We start from the raw sequence: 17,295 nt of genomic DNA, 5'->3' as shown, positions 1-17,295 counted from the left end.
ACACTCTCCAGGGAACATGCCCATGATGACACCCTCCAGCTCCTGCCATATACTATCCTGGTCCCATCTGCCTGACCCAGTGCACTCCCACATGCTTCCTGTCCTCCCGCACTTTGTGTAGCTAGTGCCCAACAGATGCCCACAAGTGATGACTGGTGAGAGCAGGGATTGCAGTTGGGTCCCCTGATGAGCAAGATCTGGGGGCAGTGGTGCTGTATTCTCCTCCCCTGGGCCCACAGAGCACCAGGGCCCACACTGGCCCTCAGGCCTGATTCTGGTGGGATTTCTGATGGGTCAGATACAGAATCTGCCCCCTGTTGGAGCCAGGATCAAAGCAGAGGAGCACATAATTTGTGAGCGGGAAGGCAAGGAAACACCCCCACAAGACAGCAGGCGAGGAGATGTATGGGTATGGGTCATGCTCAGAAATGGCACCCAGCACCAGCACTCCAGATCCAGTGTGAGCTGCTGGGGGAACACGAGATGGCCCATGGGAGGGAGAAATTCTGATTATGCTGCTCCTTGGCCAGCTCCACCCTGGCCATGGGACTGTTTTCCCTATGGGGGCCCAAGGCCAAAGCTCAGATCTCAAAGGGGGTGGGGGAACACTCCTCCAGCATTTTATAATGAGAGAACTGAGACCTCAGGGCTTCAGGCCTAAACTTGGCTGGAGAGCCCTCCTCACTGCATGGCCCCAAATCTGAATCCACCTCCATATGCCAGCTCCTCGTGAGGAGAAGGACAGGTCCTCCTGGTGCTGCAGGTGAGTTAAGGGTTAGAGGCTGAGGAGCTGGGACTTTCCTGCTCTATTACTGCTGATTAGAAGAGTCTTGGTCAGTGCTAGGCCAGCCCAGGGGCAAGTGGGGTGGGATGTGGCGATGGCAGGATGGGGTCTGACGCCTGGGGAGCAGGGTGCCATGATAGGCTCTCACAGGAATCTATTTGGAAGTGACTCTCTCTGCTCCTCTGCACTCCTACCCCACTTTGCACTGCCCCAGGCTTGACTCAGAAGAGGGTGATGGGGCTTGGTGTCCGGAGATCCCCGTTGAGCCGGATGACCTCAAGGAGTTCCTTCAGATTGACCTGCACGCCCTGCACTTTATCACCCTGGTGGGGACCCAGGGGCGACATGCTGGCGGCCACGGCAACGAGTTTGCACCAATGTACAAGATCAATTACAGTCGGGATGGCACCCGGTGGATTTCCTGGAGGAACCGGCATGGGAAGCAGGTAAGGAGGTGGGGAGGCTAATAAATCTTCCCTGCTAGGATCCCACTGCCCTGGAGATGGGATGGGGGGCCCTACATGTGGGGTGTGCCACCACGCTCAGACTGGCACCCTAACGAAGTGTTGCTGCACTGGCGTGTACTGCAAATCCATTACCAGGTGGGCCAGGAGTCTCCATAGCTGCCACCTCAAGTTACAGGCATTTGGGGCTGCAGCAGTGCCTGTCCGACGAGCAGAACACTATCCCCTAGGACAGAGAATGTCCTTGCCTGACTAGGGAACTGGCAATGAAGGGAGTCAGCAATCCATTTCTGGGGCAGTTGGGGCTTGGTCATTGGAGTATTGGCAAATGCCAGTGAAGATGCTGATGGTATCTGCCATGCAGTGGCCAGGGAGGTGTGAGTCGAAGTGCAGGCTTTACCCTCCATAACCATTCTTGCCACTCCATCTCTCCCACCTGCCCCAATTCAATGGAGATGAACATTGGCACCATCCAGGCTGCCACAGTGTAGTGCTGGATGGAAGTTCACTGCAGAGGATACAAGCATATCTACTGTCATACTGTAGGCCCCTAACAATGGCAAAGCCCCATGCACCGGTGGGATTGTGCCCACCACACAGATGCCGAGACTGATGCAAAAGCAGTGAGCTCCCTGCCCCCAGTGACGGGGAAGAGCTGTGTGGTGGTAGCAGGGTACAGTGGGGTGCAGCAGCTGTGAGCCACACTCAGAGGCCTGTAGGGCGTGTGAGCCGCCCCCGTCTCTCCCAGCTGCACAGCATCAGCACCCTTTGCCAGCTGGTGTCTGTCATCCTCAGGTGCTGGATGGAAACACCAACCCTTATGACATTGTCCTCAAGGACCTGGAGCCTCCCATCATAGCTCGCTTCATACGCTTCATTCCCATCACTGACCACTCCATGAACGTCTGTCTGCGAGTGGAGCTCTATGGCTGCACGTGGCTAGGTGAGCAGGGGCTCTGCAAGGGCACCAGTCACACCCATTTTCAGTGCTATGGATCAGGGGCCCAGATGAACTGCAGGTACAATGGCTCTTGCTGTGGCAGCGGGACCCTGTGTTGTGTTTGGGGGTCTGACATAACACACCACATGTATTACCGGAGTGTGAACCAGGGAAATGCATCTCTCTGCGTGGATCTCTAGGCAGTGGGGACTTGCAAAGGGCTGTGGCTGGCAATGGGAATTGGAAGGGGAACACTCACCAGCAGTGCTGCCTCCTGGTCAGGCTAGCGTGTGGCAAGTTGTCTTCCTCCCAGGACTTCCCCTTTCTCACAGTAAATTCTCTGTTTGGGGGTCCGTCCTATTAGCGACTCAGCCCTCTGGCTAGGTCACATGTTTGAATCCAATGATGTGGAAGTCTTCAGAAGTCAGCAAGGGCTTCAGGACTTCCCCCATGGGCTGGTTTTTAAGAGTCTGGACCCTTGCACCTTCAGGGTCTCCCAACTAAGTTCCCCACCAAGGGATAGGCTTCTGTCATTGTCCCCTCTTTAGGGGCTGGTAGAGGATTCAGGGCCCAATGGTAGGCAGCTGAAATCGGCATCTTGGAGTGCTATGCAGCTGCCTCCCTGAATCGCTTCCTACCAGTGTCCCCTCTCCCCACAGGGTAAAATAAAGAAAACACAAAATTAAAGTCTGTGACCTTCAGAAGTCCCTAGTACCTCCCTTGCAGGCTTGGGCAGGTCCATATCCAAGCCTCAGGCTGCAAGTTTTCCTGTGAGGCGCCTTCCTAGGAGCTTGGACCACAGGTCTTCTCCTGTCCACTGCCTGCCCTCTATTCAGCTGCTCTGCTTCCCCTTTTAAGCCCCCAGTCCATCTTCCGCCAGCTGCTTTATCTCTTGTACTTCAGTGTGGGGTTTGTACACCCTGACGCAGGCCATAGCTGGCAACAGGATTGTGTGAGGTGCTTTGGCAACAATGGCAGCTTGTGAGGGCTCACGAGTGGAAATGGGGGTTTGCTTGTGTGTCAGCAATGGGGGGTTGCAAGCAGCCATGCCTGGCAATGCGGGGTTGTGAGAGGACATGGCAGTAATGGAGGTGTGCAAGAGGCCATGTCTGGCAACATGGGTGTGCAATGGTCCATGGCTGGCAATGGGGGGTTGCTAGGAGCCGTTTCAGTAATGTGGGTTTGCAAGAAGCTGTGACTGGCAATGGAGGTTTCTCAGGGGTCAGGGCTGTGTGAGGGGCCATGGTTGGCAATGAGTGTGTGCAAGGAGCCATGGCTGTCTCCTGGGATTTGTGAGGAAAAGTGGCAGCAATGGGGTTGTGCAAAGGGCCGTGGCAACAATGAGCATGTGCAAGGGGATGTGTCTGGCAGTGTGGATTTGTGAGGGACTGTTGGAATAATGCAGGTATGTGGCTCACAGTGGGGGTGGGAGAGGTGCTGTGGTGGGTAATGGGGTTGGTGAGGATCTGTGGCAGCATTGAGGGTTTGCAATGAGCCATGGCACTAATGGGTCTGAGGGGCCATGGCTTGCAATGTGATTGTGGCAAGAGGGGTTTACAAGGGAATGGGGCAGCAATGGAGTGGGGGCTCATGACTGGAAATGGGGATTTTACTAGGAGATGTAGTGCAGTGGGGGCGTGTGAGGGGCCATGTCTAGGAATGGAGGTTTGTGAGAGGCCATGACCATAATGGGAGTTTGTGAGAGGCCGTGGCTGGCAGTGGGGGTTTGCAAGGTGCCATGGCTGGCCATGGGGGTTTCTGAGAGGCTGTGGCTGGCAATGGGGGTTTGCGAGAGGCTGTGGCTGGCAGTGGAGTTTGCAAGGGGCCAGGCCTGGCCATGGAGGTGTGTGAGGGACCTTGGCTACCAATGGGAATTTGTAAGGCCACATGGCATCAGTGCCCGGGTTTGTGAGGGTCCATGGCTTTCACTGGTGGGCTGCTAGGGGTTATGGTTGGTTGTGGGGATTGACATAAGGCCAGCTGGCAATGGGGGATTGTGAGAGGCCATGAGAGTGATGGGTGCTTGTGAGGGGTCATGGCTCACAGTGGAGGTTTGTGAGGGGCCATTGGTGGCAGTGAGGAGGTGGCAGCAGTGGAGATTTGATAGAGGATATAGCTGACAGCGGGGCGGGGGAAGGTGACAGATCATGGCTGGCACTGGGAATGTGGAAAGGTCCACGGCTAGGAATGGGAGTTTGCGAGAGGACATGGCAACAATGGTTGTGTGTGAAGGGACGTGACTGGCAATGGCGGGTTGCATCTTCTTGGCCTACATCCATATCTTTGCTCGTATGATAGTTTCACTGCCCTATTTGACAGCCTGGCCAGTTCTTCCTCCAGCCATTTTCCCCCATCTATTTTGTGTGAAACTCATACAGCAAAGCCCAGTCTGTTTCTGAGCTCATCCCTGGTCTGTGCTGCAATCAAGAGCCTCTTGGCCTAGGTGGATGTTGCACTGTGCTCTCCTTTTTGTTTATCCGGGAGAGCTGCTGCAAACCTGGCTGAGGGGGATGCTTGTTTGGGCCCACACTAATTGCACACTGATTGCTCTGGCAGATGGGCTGGTTTCCTACAATGCTCCTGCTGGACAGCAGTTCGTCCTTCCCAGCGGCACAGTCATTTACCTCAATGATTCTGTGTATGACGGCGCTTTTGGCTACAGGTAAGTTCCCAGAGAGCTCCTTGCCAGGGAAGGTGGGGGAGGGGTTTTACGGGCAGGTCAGAGCTTGGTAATGACAAGCTGCCAATGTTCTACCAAGGGCTCCACAAAAATGCTCCCCAGTGCTGTCCTGTGATAAGCTATTTGGTAGAAATGTGGTTCAAAGGTCATCAGTTTGAGCTGTTTGACTCACCAGCTCCTCCGGTTCTGTACATCCCTGAGCACATCATTAGTACTCAACAAACTAACTAACAGCAATTCCACTCCAGCGGGGATTGTGCCCTGCAGGCAGGGGGGCCGTGGATATGCTCATTTGCCCTTTTAAACAAGATCATGTTCTTGCCATAAGCACAGAAGGAAGGAGCCACTTGGCCAACAAAGGCGCAAGTCGCTGCCTCCTGCTGAGAAAATAGCCAATTATTCTGGAGATTATGAGTTCAGCCCAGGTCATCATACGTGCTGGGAGGCTGTGGGAAGCCCCTGGAAGGGATGTTGGGGGCTCTTAGAGCCCCCTGTGTGACTGAGGCAGCCCACTGAGATCTCTCTGATGTGGAGTTAATAGTTGTTTCCCACAATATGGGGTCCCTTAAAGTCAAGCAGCTCCTGTCATTCCTCCTGGGAGTTTACTCCACATACCAAAGGATGCTTGTCATCTCCTAGCCCTCATTGGGTCACAAAGTCAGTGTAATACTTGAAATGGGCTCTTTGCGGCCCCAACCAATACTTTGGTGCGCCCTTCTCTAAGGCCAAGACACCAGTGCCATCAACATCCATGCTAATGAGAGCCCACTCCTGCAAACAACAGGGTGTGCACTCCAGTGCTTAGCAGCAACCCCAATAACAGAACCACCCCAAATCCACTAGCAGTGAGATCTGTGGACCGATTGGGAGCAGCAAGTGCTGAGCACCTTGCAAAATCAGGTCCTCTTTATTTAGGGAACTTTAGACTTCCAGGTTTGAACATTTTAGTCTGTCTGTCTCTCCCGCTCTTCTTGCCTCCCTCTGTCCATCCAAGTTCTTTTAATGGCACACAAACGAGCATATGAGGCCAAGTACTCCTAAGCACCTCTGCTAAACTACGAAGGTTGCCCAGGGCTGCAGAGCCTCTGTGTTATTAAAACGGGCCGCAATGGCTCTCAGGAGACTCAGTAAGGAAAGAGAGTTGGTTTAATGATTTTAAGAAGCTATAACGAAAAAAGTCCTTCAGTTTTTTAAAGCATTTATGAAAAATGCCCATCCATTGTACACTCCTCAGTGTTGGTGGGATGGGGGCACAGGTGGGAGGCAGAGAGCGGAAAGATTTTTGTGTGGACTCTAAAAAAAGATTCGCATCCCCTTGTATCTTTCCTTGATGTCTGCAGCATGACTGAGGGACTGGGCCAGCTGACGGACGGTGTTTCTGGCCTGGATGACTTCACACAGACCCACGAGTACCACATGTGGCCTGGCTATGACTATGTGGGGTGGCGCAATGAGAGCGCTGCTGGGGGCTACATTGAAATCATGTTTGAATTTGATCGGATCAGAAACTTCACCACCATGAAGGTCTGTGGCTCCAGGGGCACCTTTCTTGGTAACATCAGTGAGGGCTCGTTATGGCCTTATCTCTCAGAATATGTGCCCGGCTGCAGAAGGCACGTTCTAGAAAGGGACTCGGGCTCTGACTTTGTCATGTGCCTCTCAAAATGCCAATACAAGGCCTTAGGGTCTAGGACACAGTCTGCCCTGCATCGTGGGGGGGGTGGGGCTTTGTCAAGGATAGTGAACATGAGTGACACAAAGCTACACTGCCCGCTCAGCTGCACCATGTCTCCTCAGCCCTAGCCACCAGCTCCTGCTCTGCTCAGCCCTCTCTGTTGCCCCACTTACTATCCCTGCCTATGGGTGACTAATGGGCCATTTCTGTCTGTAATCACTATGTTTCTATGACCTGTCAGCTAGTGACTGGAATGAGACCAAAGACTAACTCCATTTGTGACCTCAGACAGTGCCAAGTTTCCTATGATGAAATGCTAAGGAAATATCCCCCAACCCCTCCTCCTGGGGCCCCTTGACAAGCTAGGGTTCTAGGTGAGGGTACCACGAAGGGTGCGATGAGCACAGTGTTCCCTGTGTGACTATCTCAGGGTCTCCGATTCCTACTGAGTTGCCCTGGGCAGCAAGTGCTGCCAGCCTGTGCTGGTGTTGAGCTCACCTGGGACTCTGTTGCTGCCATGCAGGTACACTGCAACAACATGTTTGCCAAGGGGGTGAAGATCTTCAAGGAAGTTCAGTGCTATTTCCGCTCCGATGCCAATGAGTGGGAGCCCAACACCATCTCCTCGGTGCTGGTGCTGGATGATGTCAACCCCAGTGCACGGTTCGTCACCGTGCCCTTGCTTCATCGTATGGCCAGCGCCATCAAGTGCCAGTATTACTTTGCCGACACCTGGATGATGTTCAGTGAGATCACTTTCCAGTCAGGTACTGGCAGAGAGCGGGAGGATTAGGTCCTGGAAGCCACAGCATCCATGTCAGGGAGCAAGGAAGGCATAGGTCCAGGGAGTGCCAAGTGATCTGCCATTTGTTCTGGAGCATAGAAATGTAGGAACTGCCAGACTGGATCACACCTCAGATGCTTATAACCTAGTCTCCTGTACCTGACAGCAACAGCTGCTGCAGGGGAAGGTATGAGAACCCTGTAGTAACTGATGTGGGATGATCTGCACCCGCATTAGGGTTCATCGTGGTCACTAACAGACAGGCTTAAGCCCAGAAGCAGGAGGTTCAGTGTCCCTTTCCAAATGTTTATCATTAATTATGGTAACTGGATATTTTTGATAGCCATATAAATATCCGGTCCCTTTTAAAAATCTTGTTAAATTCTTGGCCCCAATGATTTCCTGTGGCAGTGAGTTCCACAGTCTAACCACGTGTTGTGTGGGGAAAAAGTAAGTACCTTTTATTGATTTGGAATTTCTCACCTTTCAATTCCATGGAGTGTCCGCTTGTTCATGTGTTACAAGGCAGTGAGAAGAGTAGTCCTCTATTTACCCATGGAAAGTGTGTACTGTGGCTACTGTGGTACCAGTAGCTGTAGCATTCATCCTGTGGAGGAGCAGGGTTTTGAGAGGAGAGCAACAGCATGCAATGGGAACGTTCTCCTGCACACTGCCCCTATTGGTGGATTTGTGCTTGGAGGCTTTAGAATTCAGACTTGGCTGAGTTGTGGTAACCTGGTCTGGAGAGGGCTAGGAACCTTTGGAGGGCCAGGTAGAGTTGAGCAGGTGCTCTGTGACGTAAATTAAGTGCCACAGAGGAACAGTCCGTTCTGCCCTCACACGAGCTTTCACAGGCATGTGAGGATTACTGACTCGTCCTCAATTCTGTTTCTTAGATGCAGCCATGTACAACAACTCCGGAGCCCCTTCCGAGTCTCCTGCAGCACCCACCACTTACGGTATGTGCGATGCAGTATGTGGACACTGTGTGCTTAAGAGCCTGGTCCCCAACAGGTCTTCAGAGGTGGCACATTTCTGCAAGGAAGGACAGGCCACTGGATAAAATGCAACCCTCATATAGACCCCCTGAAACATATGCCACTCTATTAGAATAAGGGCACCAGAAACCACCTCCAGTCTGAGAGTAACAGCTGCTGCAGTACCCAGAGATTACTCCGATATGGCAAAGTGCTACTTCATGATGACATGGGCATAGAAACACCTCTCGTGTGATTATATGGCCTGTGAATGCCTGCTGTCAATCTAGATGTCAATCTGATTTAGTTGGGGATTGGTCCTGCTTTGAGCAGGGGGTTGGACTAGATGACCTCCTGAGGTCCCTTCCAACCCTGATATTCTATGATTCTATGTGTATGATGTCACCCATTGCCATGGGATCAAAATGCCTTCCATGGCCAGGTCCCCATATAGTCCATAAGTCCACAGATGCAAAATGTGCAGTGCAGCAAGCCTCGTACTGTGGACCAGTCCTCCAAAGTCTAAGATTCAGTGAAAAAAAAGTTTTCCTCCCTAATGGTTGTGAAGGTAACCTACCAGGCCCAAACCAAGCAATGATTTCCTGAGTCTGCAGGCATCCTGAAACAATAGCTTGGAGAGGTGTGAATTGCCCTAGTCACTTGAATGGAGTTTTAACACAACATTGTTTACTTTTTCATGGCTGATCATTTTATCAGAATTGTCCAGCTAAAGTGACTGTTTCACAAACACAAATTACTTAAACCTCCATCTGGAGCAGATTGGAAATTTTCCAATGGGCTCATTTTTTCTATCAGAACTTTTCAATTTTGAGGAAATTTCATTTAGAAAAATAATGTTTAGAAAATTTTCAACATTTTAATTTCAAAATGACTTATTTCAAATGTTTGTAATGCATTATATTATATATGATGTCATATTAATTAAAATAGGAAATACCAATTACCAAACAAATTACAAAAACAATAGCCATTTTATAATATAAATATCACACATTGTGAGAGAGCAAAGGTGAGTGAAGTAATGCCTGTTATTGGACCAACTTCTGAAGAGCCTACTGTTCAGTCTAGGCCAAATAAGATCTAATTTGGTCCAATTAAAAGATATTCTTCTTCGAGTGATGGTCTCTGTATGTATTCCAAATGTGGGTGCACATGTGCGCCATGCACTAGGATTGGAAGGTTTTCTTAGCTGTGTTTGTTGACCCTCATGTGCATCGTGCGTCCCCTCATGCTCACAGCTGAGGGTATAATAGGCCATGTTCCAGTTCTCTCTTACCGCTGCATGGCCTCAGTCGGAACCCCTGTTCCTTTGCACTCTTAGCTTCCTAAGAGAGTGATCTACTTTCCATTCCTGTATATAGTTGTACATAGGCCCACTGCTCAGTGAGGAGGGGGAAACAGTAACGGGAGACTTGGAAATGGCAGAGATGCTTAATGACTTCTTTGTTTCGGTCTTCACTGAGAAGTCTGAAGGAATGTCTAATATAGTGAATGCTTACGGGAAGAGGGTAGGTTTAGAAGATAAAATAAAAAAAGAGCAAGTAAAAAATCACTTAGAAAAATTAGATGCCTGCAAGTCACCAGGGCCTGATGAAATGCATCCTAGAATACTCAAGGAGTTAATAGAGGAGGTATCTGAGCCTTTAGCTATTATCTTTGGGAAATCATGGGAGACGGTGGAGATTCCAGAAGACTGGAAAAGGGCAAATATAGTGCCCATCTATAAAAAGGGGAATAAAAACAACCCAGGAAACTACAGACCAGTTAGTTTAACTTCTGTGCCAGGGAAGATAATGGAGCAAGTAATTAAAGAAATCATCTGCAAACACTTGGAAGGTGGTAAGGTGATAGGGAATAGCCAGCATGGATTTATAAAGAACAAATCGTGTCAAACTAATCTGATAGCATTCTTTGATAGGATAACGAGCTTTGTGGATAAGGGAGAAGCGGTGGATGTGGTATACCTAGACTTTAGTAAGGCATTTGATACGATCTTGCATGATATTCGTATAGATAAACTAGGAAAGTACAATTTAGATGGGGCTACTATAAGGTGGGTGCATAACTGGCTGGATAACCGTACTCAGAGAGTAGTTATTAATGGCTCCCAATCCTGCTGGAAAGGTATAACAAGTGGGGTTCGGCAGGGGTCTGTTTTGGGACCGGCTCTGTTCAATATCTTCATCAACGATCTAGATGTTGGCATAGAAAGTATGCTTATTAAGTTTGCAGACTATACCAAACTGGGAGGGATTGCAACTGTTTTGGAGGACAGGGTCAAAATTCAAAATGATCTGGACAAATTGGAGAAATGGTTTGAGGTAAACAGGATGAAGTTCAATAAAGATAAATGCAAAGTGCACCACTTAGGAAGGAACAATCAGTTTCACACATACAGAATGGGAAGAGACTGTCTAGGAAGGAGTATGGCAGAAAGAGATTTGGGGTCATAGTGGACCACAAACTTAATATGAGTCAACAGTGTGATACTGTTGCAAAAAAAGCAAACGTGATTCTGGGATGCATTAACAGGTGTGTTGTAAACAAGACACGAGAAGTCATTCTTCCGCTTTACTCTGCGCTGGTTAGGCCTCAACTGGAGTATTGTGTCCAGTTCTGGGCACCGCATTTCAAGAAAGATGTGGAGAAATTGGAGAGGGTCCAGAGAAGAGCAACAAGAATGATTAAAGGTCTTGAGAACATGACCTATGAAGGAAGGCTGAAGGAATTGGGTTTGTTTAGTTTGGAAAAGAGAAGACTGAGAGGGGACATGATAGCAGTTTTCAGGTATCTAAAAGGGTGTCATCAGGAGGAGGGAGAAAACTTGTTCACCTTAGCCTCCAATGATAGAACAAGAAGCAATGGGCTTAAACTGCAGCAAGGGAGATTTAGGTTGGACATTAGGAAAAAGTTCCTAACTATCAGGGTAGTTAAACACTGGAATAGATTGCCTAGGGAAGTTGTGGAATCTCCATCTCTGGAGATATTTAAGAGTAGGTTAGATAAATGTCTATTAGGTGTGGTCTAGACAGTATTTGGTCCTGCCACGAGAGCAGGGGACTGGACTCGATGACCTCTCAAGGTCCCTTCCAGTCCTAGAGTCTATGAGTCTATAGCTGTATTTAGTGTTTTCCTTACTTCTTGTTCTTCGTAGATAATTGTTAGTGTAGATTTCCCGCCCCCTGCCATTTGGGGAACCCCCTCTACTTGGGGACTATGCCTGGAGTCCAGGCTTGAAGAACTGTGCCTCTTGCCCATGCTCATTTTCTGTGAGCAATGAGCACCAGCGTTGCATGTACTGCCTCAGCAAGAAGGCCCACCTCACGGCCCGCTGTTCAGTTTGTAAGTTGTTCCCACCCTGAATGCAGGAGGCTTGAGAGCTTTGCCTCTGGAAATTCTCAATGGATGCAGTCATGTGCCCAAGGACACACTTGTATCTGGAACCACCGGTATAGAGACCATCACTGGCGGTGAGCTCCCCGCGAGCACCTCCCAGGCCCTGGATCTGTCAGTACTGAAGGCAACGGACGAGCCCCACCATGAGGGTAAAAAGCATTGACACGGGCATAAAGAGCAGATCCCCGGCCCTGACCACTCATAAGCACAGCTTTTCTTCCCCAGGCCAGGTCGGGTGAGAGGTCGCAGGTGGATCCCACCAGACCAGCACCCAAGCTGCCCTGTGTTGAGGGCAAGGCAAAACACAAATGGGATCCAGTGATACCCTCACTGGCACGTGCACTGCCCATCCCATCAGTGTCTCTGAGCCCCTCGGATCGACCAGCACCGCTGACAACGCCTGGGCCCTTGGGCATGCCCAGAGGGACGTCATGCACTCCTGGATGCTTGGATCCTCTCCTCTCGATGGAGGAGCTGCTCCTCCCGTACCCACATTCTCCACGCCTTTCCAGACCTCCAGCCACCACTGCATTCCCCTCTCCGGTGGACGTGTCTTTGTTGCTTCTACCAGAGAAGCACGTTGTAATGATGCAGCCTCTGGCAGGACACTGCTGAGAGTATCAATTCAGGGCAAATTGCTTAAAGCAGGGCAAGACTGGGCGTCCTTTGCACACCAAACCAGCCAAACAGAGAGGACTTTGGTTTTACCCCACTGGCTAACCAGAGGTCGTACTAGCAATTCCCTCAGACAGTCCAGTTTCCCAGTATCACCACCAGCACTGCTTCTTCTGGGGATGAATGGTTATGAAAACCAATATGTCAGTAAAAGAAAAAAAAGGACCCAGGTCCCAAAGGACCAAGCCCCAGACCCAGGTCAATATCCGAGTCAGATCTTACCCACAAATCTGGCTGTTGCCAAACCTTTAGAATCTAAAATCTAAAGGTTTATTCATCAAAAGAAAGAAATATAGATGAGAATTAAAACCGGCTAAATGGAATTAATTACGTACAGTAATGGCAAAGTTCTTGGTTCAGGATTGTAGCAGTGATGGAATAAACTGCAGGTTCAAATCGAGTCTCTGGAGTACATCCACAGCTTGGATGGATCATTCAGTCCTTTGTTCAGAGCTTCAGTTTATAACAAAGTTCCTCCAGTGGTAAGAACCAGGACTGAAGACAAAATGGAGATGATGCTGCTGCCTTTTATAGTCCTTTTGCATGTGGCTTGTGCATCCTTGGTTCCAAACACAAGCTACCCAGCATATGGCATGGGAAAATCTTAAGAGTTCTGTCCCAAGGCATGTCCCTGCATACTTTCCTGAGTCTCTCAATGGGTCAATTGTATAGCTCAGGGATGGCAACCTTTTGGAGGCGGTTTGCTGAATCTTCATTTATTCACTCTAATTTAAGGTTTCGCATGCTGGTAATACATTTTAACGTTTTTAGAAGGTCTCTCTCTATAAGACTATAAACTATTGTTGTATGTAAAGTAAACAAGTTTTTTTAAATGTTTAAGAAGCTTCATTTAAAATTAAATTAAAATGCAGATCTTATCAGTTTAGTGCAATGGTTCTTAACCTGGGGTGCACGCACCTTCTGGGGCAGGGCCGGTGCAAGGATATACTTCCACCTTGCCCCCCCCCCTTGCATATCAGTTCATTGAGGGGGAAATCTCACTGAGCCTTTATAGACCCCAGGAGCCAGCCTATGCAGGGTCTAGCCATGTCCAGGGGCTGCTCCCCAGACCAGGTTCCCCTCTCCCCACCCCCCTGAACGCTCCTGGAGGGTGCACAGCCCCCCCACAAGCCCTCCCCACCCCACCCAGGTGGCCTCTGCCCCGAGTCCACTCACTGGCTTTGCCGGGCTTCAGCCACTGCAGCAGCTTGGCAGGGAGGAGCCGCCTGTCAGAGGCACCGGAGAGCCAGAGCCTCCCGCTTGCGGCAGCAGCAAGCCCGAGCCATGGAGGAGCCGGCGCGGTGCAGGGGGGCAGCAGCCCTGCAAAGGCAGCGCCATCACTAGCGGGGAGCAGCTGTGCCCCCCACCTCTCCTGTCCAGGCTGTGGCCCGGTGCCCCCTCGGGGGCTCCTTCAGACTGCAGTGGATGTATGCGAGCACCAGCCCCCATGCACCCCCTGGTTCCCCCCTTGCCTAGGGTTACCATATTTCAGCAATCAAAAAAGAGGGGAGAGCCCTGCCCTAGCCCCGCTCCCATCCACTTCCTCCCACTTCCCACCCCAATTGCCTCGGTCAGAACCCCCAAACCCTTCCTACTCCTTGTCCCCGGACTGCCCTCTCCTGAGACACCCCCCCACCCTAACTAGTCCACTAGATCCCTACCCCCTACCTGTCCCCTGACTGCCCCAACCCTTGTCCACACCCCCCCCCCAGACAGACCCCCGGGGACTCCTACATCCCATCCAACCACTCCCTGCTCCCTGACTGCCCCCCGGGACTCCCCTTACCATGCCCATCCCGGTCAGATGCACACACCCCCCTCGCCACGCTCAGGCTCTGCGGCTCCTGGGAGTGTGAGCTGCTGCCACTGCCCCTCCTGCAGCAGGCTCAGGGCCCTGTGCCCTGGCGACTCACACTCCCGGGAGCCACAGAACCTGAGTGCAGTGAGTGGGGTGCCGGGGGCCGTGCCTGCCACCGATCTGGGGTCCCGGCCACCAGCCACGCTCAGCCTCCTGCTGCCTGGGTTCCATTCATTCATCCGACCATGCGCTGAGTGGGGCTGGCGGCCAGGACCCCGGCTGGCAGCTGCGTGCCAGGCAAAATCGGCTTGCGTGCCAAAGATGGCACACGTGCCACAGGTTGCCAACTCCTGATATAGCTGATGGTCCTTAATGGGCCATCAAACATGCTAGGCAGTGCTGATGCCAAATTGTCTGGGGTGTCACTCAGAAGCATAGCACAAGTTTGAAATGCAGACTGTATAGAGCCAATACTTAAACTTTAAATACAAAAAGATACATGCATGCAGATAGCATAATCATAACCAGCAAACCATAACCTTGTCATAGACACCTTCGTTGACCTCCTTTGTACAAGATTTGATGCCACTATAGGACCTTGATTGCAACAATGATCTATACAGTCAAAGTTCATCTTAATAACATCACACACATCCCATTGCTGCATCACAGGCCTCTGGTACCCATGGTCCCCCCATTTTGACTGATCCATCTTTGGAGTCCGAGGGCTTCTTTCTCGCCGATACCCCACTGGAGCCCAGAATCGCGACCCAGAATGCTATACCTCCTGGCTTATGATCCCACTACGGAGGCCTGGTACCATTAGCCATGACACCCACCTATGCCCAGGGACCCTACTGAGTGCCCTGGGATCTCTACTGAGGACTCCAGGCACTGTTGGTGGCCTTTTATAAACCATTCCCATTCACACTACATGCCGTTGGTTTACGAGGAGGAGGAAGATGTGGAACCAGTACCACTGGTCCCCACCGCTTCCTCATTGAATAAGGCACTCATTCCTTCCTCACTGTCCCGGGTGGATGACCGCCACCAATACCAGGACTTGCTCCAGAGGATGGCTGTGGACCTAGAGATCCCATTGGAGGAGATCCAGGACATGCAACATTAGTTCCTGCACATTCTCCAACCCCAGGGGCTCTTTCGGGCAGCTCTCTCCATCAGTGAGGCTATTCTGCAACCAGCAAAGACAGCATGGTACACTCCTGCCTCCTGTGCCCCCACAGAGAGCTGAGAGGCAGTATTTCATCCCTGCTAAGGGGACAGAATTTATTTTTACTCCCTCTCCCCAACTTTCTTGTGCTTCATGCAGAAGCAGAGTGGGCATGACAGCACCCACAAAAATCTACTCCCTCAGACAAAGCGGCAAAAAGGATGGACCTTCTAGAGAGGAAACTCCTCAGTGGGACTGCAGTTCTGCATTACCAAGTATCAGGCTCAGCTAGCCAAATATGACTTCAGCTATAACAGGCTGCCACTGGGCCAACAGCAGCAATTCCAGGCACTGGTGGACAAGGGGTGACTGGTGGACACAGAGAGCCTCTAGGCCACTGTGGATGTGACCGACACGGCCTCTCACTCTCTGACGACTGGGGTCGTGATGCACGGGGACTCATGGCTGCAATCGTCCGGATTCCCCAGGGAGGTCCAAAACACTCTTGAGGACCTCTCCTTTGATGAGCACAAACTAGTCAAAGACCAGATGGACGGATCCCTCCATTCCCTGAAGGACTCTCGGGCCACGCTCAAGTCCCTTGGCATTTACACCCCAGTCCCAAGATGCAGGCAGCTGTGGCAACCGTTCCATCCCTGACCACATGCCCCCTACCTGCCCTACTTCCAATGCCAGCAGGAGGCACCACATAACAGCACCATACACAACTCTCCTTGCAGCAAAGAATCCTGTGGCACCTTATAGACTAACAGACATTTTGGAGCATGCATCCAACGAAGTGGGTATTCACCCACGAAAGCTCATGCTCCAAAATGTCTGTTAGTCTATAAGGTGCCACAGGATTCTTTGTTGCTTTTACAGATCCAGACTAACACGGTTACCCCTCTCATATTCAACTCTCCTTGCCTCCACCACAACCACCACTTTGATCCTATACCAGCAGTAGTCAATACAGCAGTTTTGACTTGCAGGTCAAGAACTGCGAACCTCCCCCGATGCCTCCCGCGGTGCCCAATATTGTCTTTGGGGACTGTCTTGCCCTGTTCTCCCACAACTGATGCAAAATCACCATGGACAGTTGGGTGCTGGAGATTATTCATCATGGATACTCCCATAGAATTCCTCTTGTTTTCCTCTCATTGCTCCCCACCCCAGACTTCTCTGGGAACCCATCCTCCAACAAGAAGTGGATGCTCTGTTCCTTAAGGGGGCCATAAAACTTACCGCCATCACCACCCACTGAGTAGGATATCCATACCTATCATCCTTGATTACCTCCTTGGGCTCAAAATATTGGGCCTTGCCCTCAGCTCTACACAGGTCCACCTGGCAGCACTTAATACCTTTCTCCCTTCGTGGATGGCACCTCTATGTTACGTAGCCCTACACTCTCCATTTTATGAAGGGTCTCCTCAATACCTTCCCACCAGTACTCCAACCCACACCTCCATGGGACCTTAATCTCGTTCCGCCGTCCTCACAAAACCACCCTTTCCCATCTCTCCATGAACGTGATGTTCCTAGTGGCCATTTCCTCAGCTAGATGAGTCAGCGAACTGGTGGCCACGATGGCTAATTGCCCCCCTTACACTGTATTCCAGAAGGATAAAGTGTCCTTATGGCTCCATCCTAAATTCTTCCCAAAGGTGGTGGTGGAGTTCCACCTCAATCAGGCTGTCCACTTCCCTGTCTTCTGTCCCAAACCACTCACTCCCATGTGGACAGGATCCTGCACTCCCTTGACATGCACCGTGCAGTAGCATTCTACCTCCACAGGACTTTCGCCTTTCACACATCGATGAAACTGTTTGTGGTCATCGCTGATCAGTCCAAGGACCAAGCCCTTGTCTCCAAGGAATCTCCAAATGGGTGTCCAGGTGCATCCACGAATGCTGCACGCTATCCAACG

General features: G+C 51.0%; 1 protein-coding gene across 1 annotated transcript in view; it reads left to right on the top strand.

The window, feature by feature from the left end:
- The window catches only part of DDR2 (discoidin domain receptor tyrosine kinase 2), a 151,651-nt gene that overhangs the window by 97,270 nt on the left and 37,086 nt on the right, over positions 1–17,295 (top strand). Inside the window, exons 5-10 of the mRNA XM_030572798.1 lie at positions 999–1,230; positions 2,044–2,191; positions 4,745–4,850; positions 6,209–6,392; positions 7,067–7,310; positions 8,224–8,286. Of these exons, the coding sequence (XP_030428658.1) occupies positions 999–1,230; positions 2,044–2,191; positions 4,745–4,850; positions 6,209–6,392; positions 7,067–7,310; positions 8,224–8,286 (977 nt within the window). The remainder of the gene's footprint in view (positions 1–998; positions 1,231–2,043; positions 2,192–4,744; positions 4,851–6,208; positions 6,393–7,066; positions 7,311–8,223; positions 8,287–17,295) is intronic.

The sequence above is a fragment of the Gopherus evgoodei genome, chromosome 8 (assembly GCF_007399415.2).
Source record: "Gopherus evgoodei ecotype Sinaloan lineage chromosome 8, rGopEvg1_v1.p, whole genome shotgun sequence".
NCBI classification, from domain to species: domain Eukaryota; kingdom Metazoa; phylum Chordata; order Testudines; family Testudinidae; genus Gopherus; species Gopherus evgoodei.
This window is presented reverse-complemented; position numbering and strand designations above follow the sequence as displayed.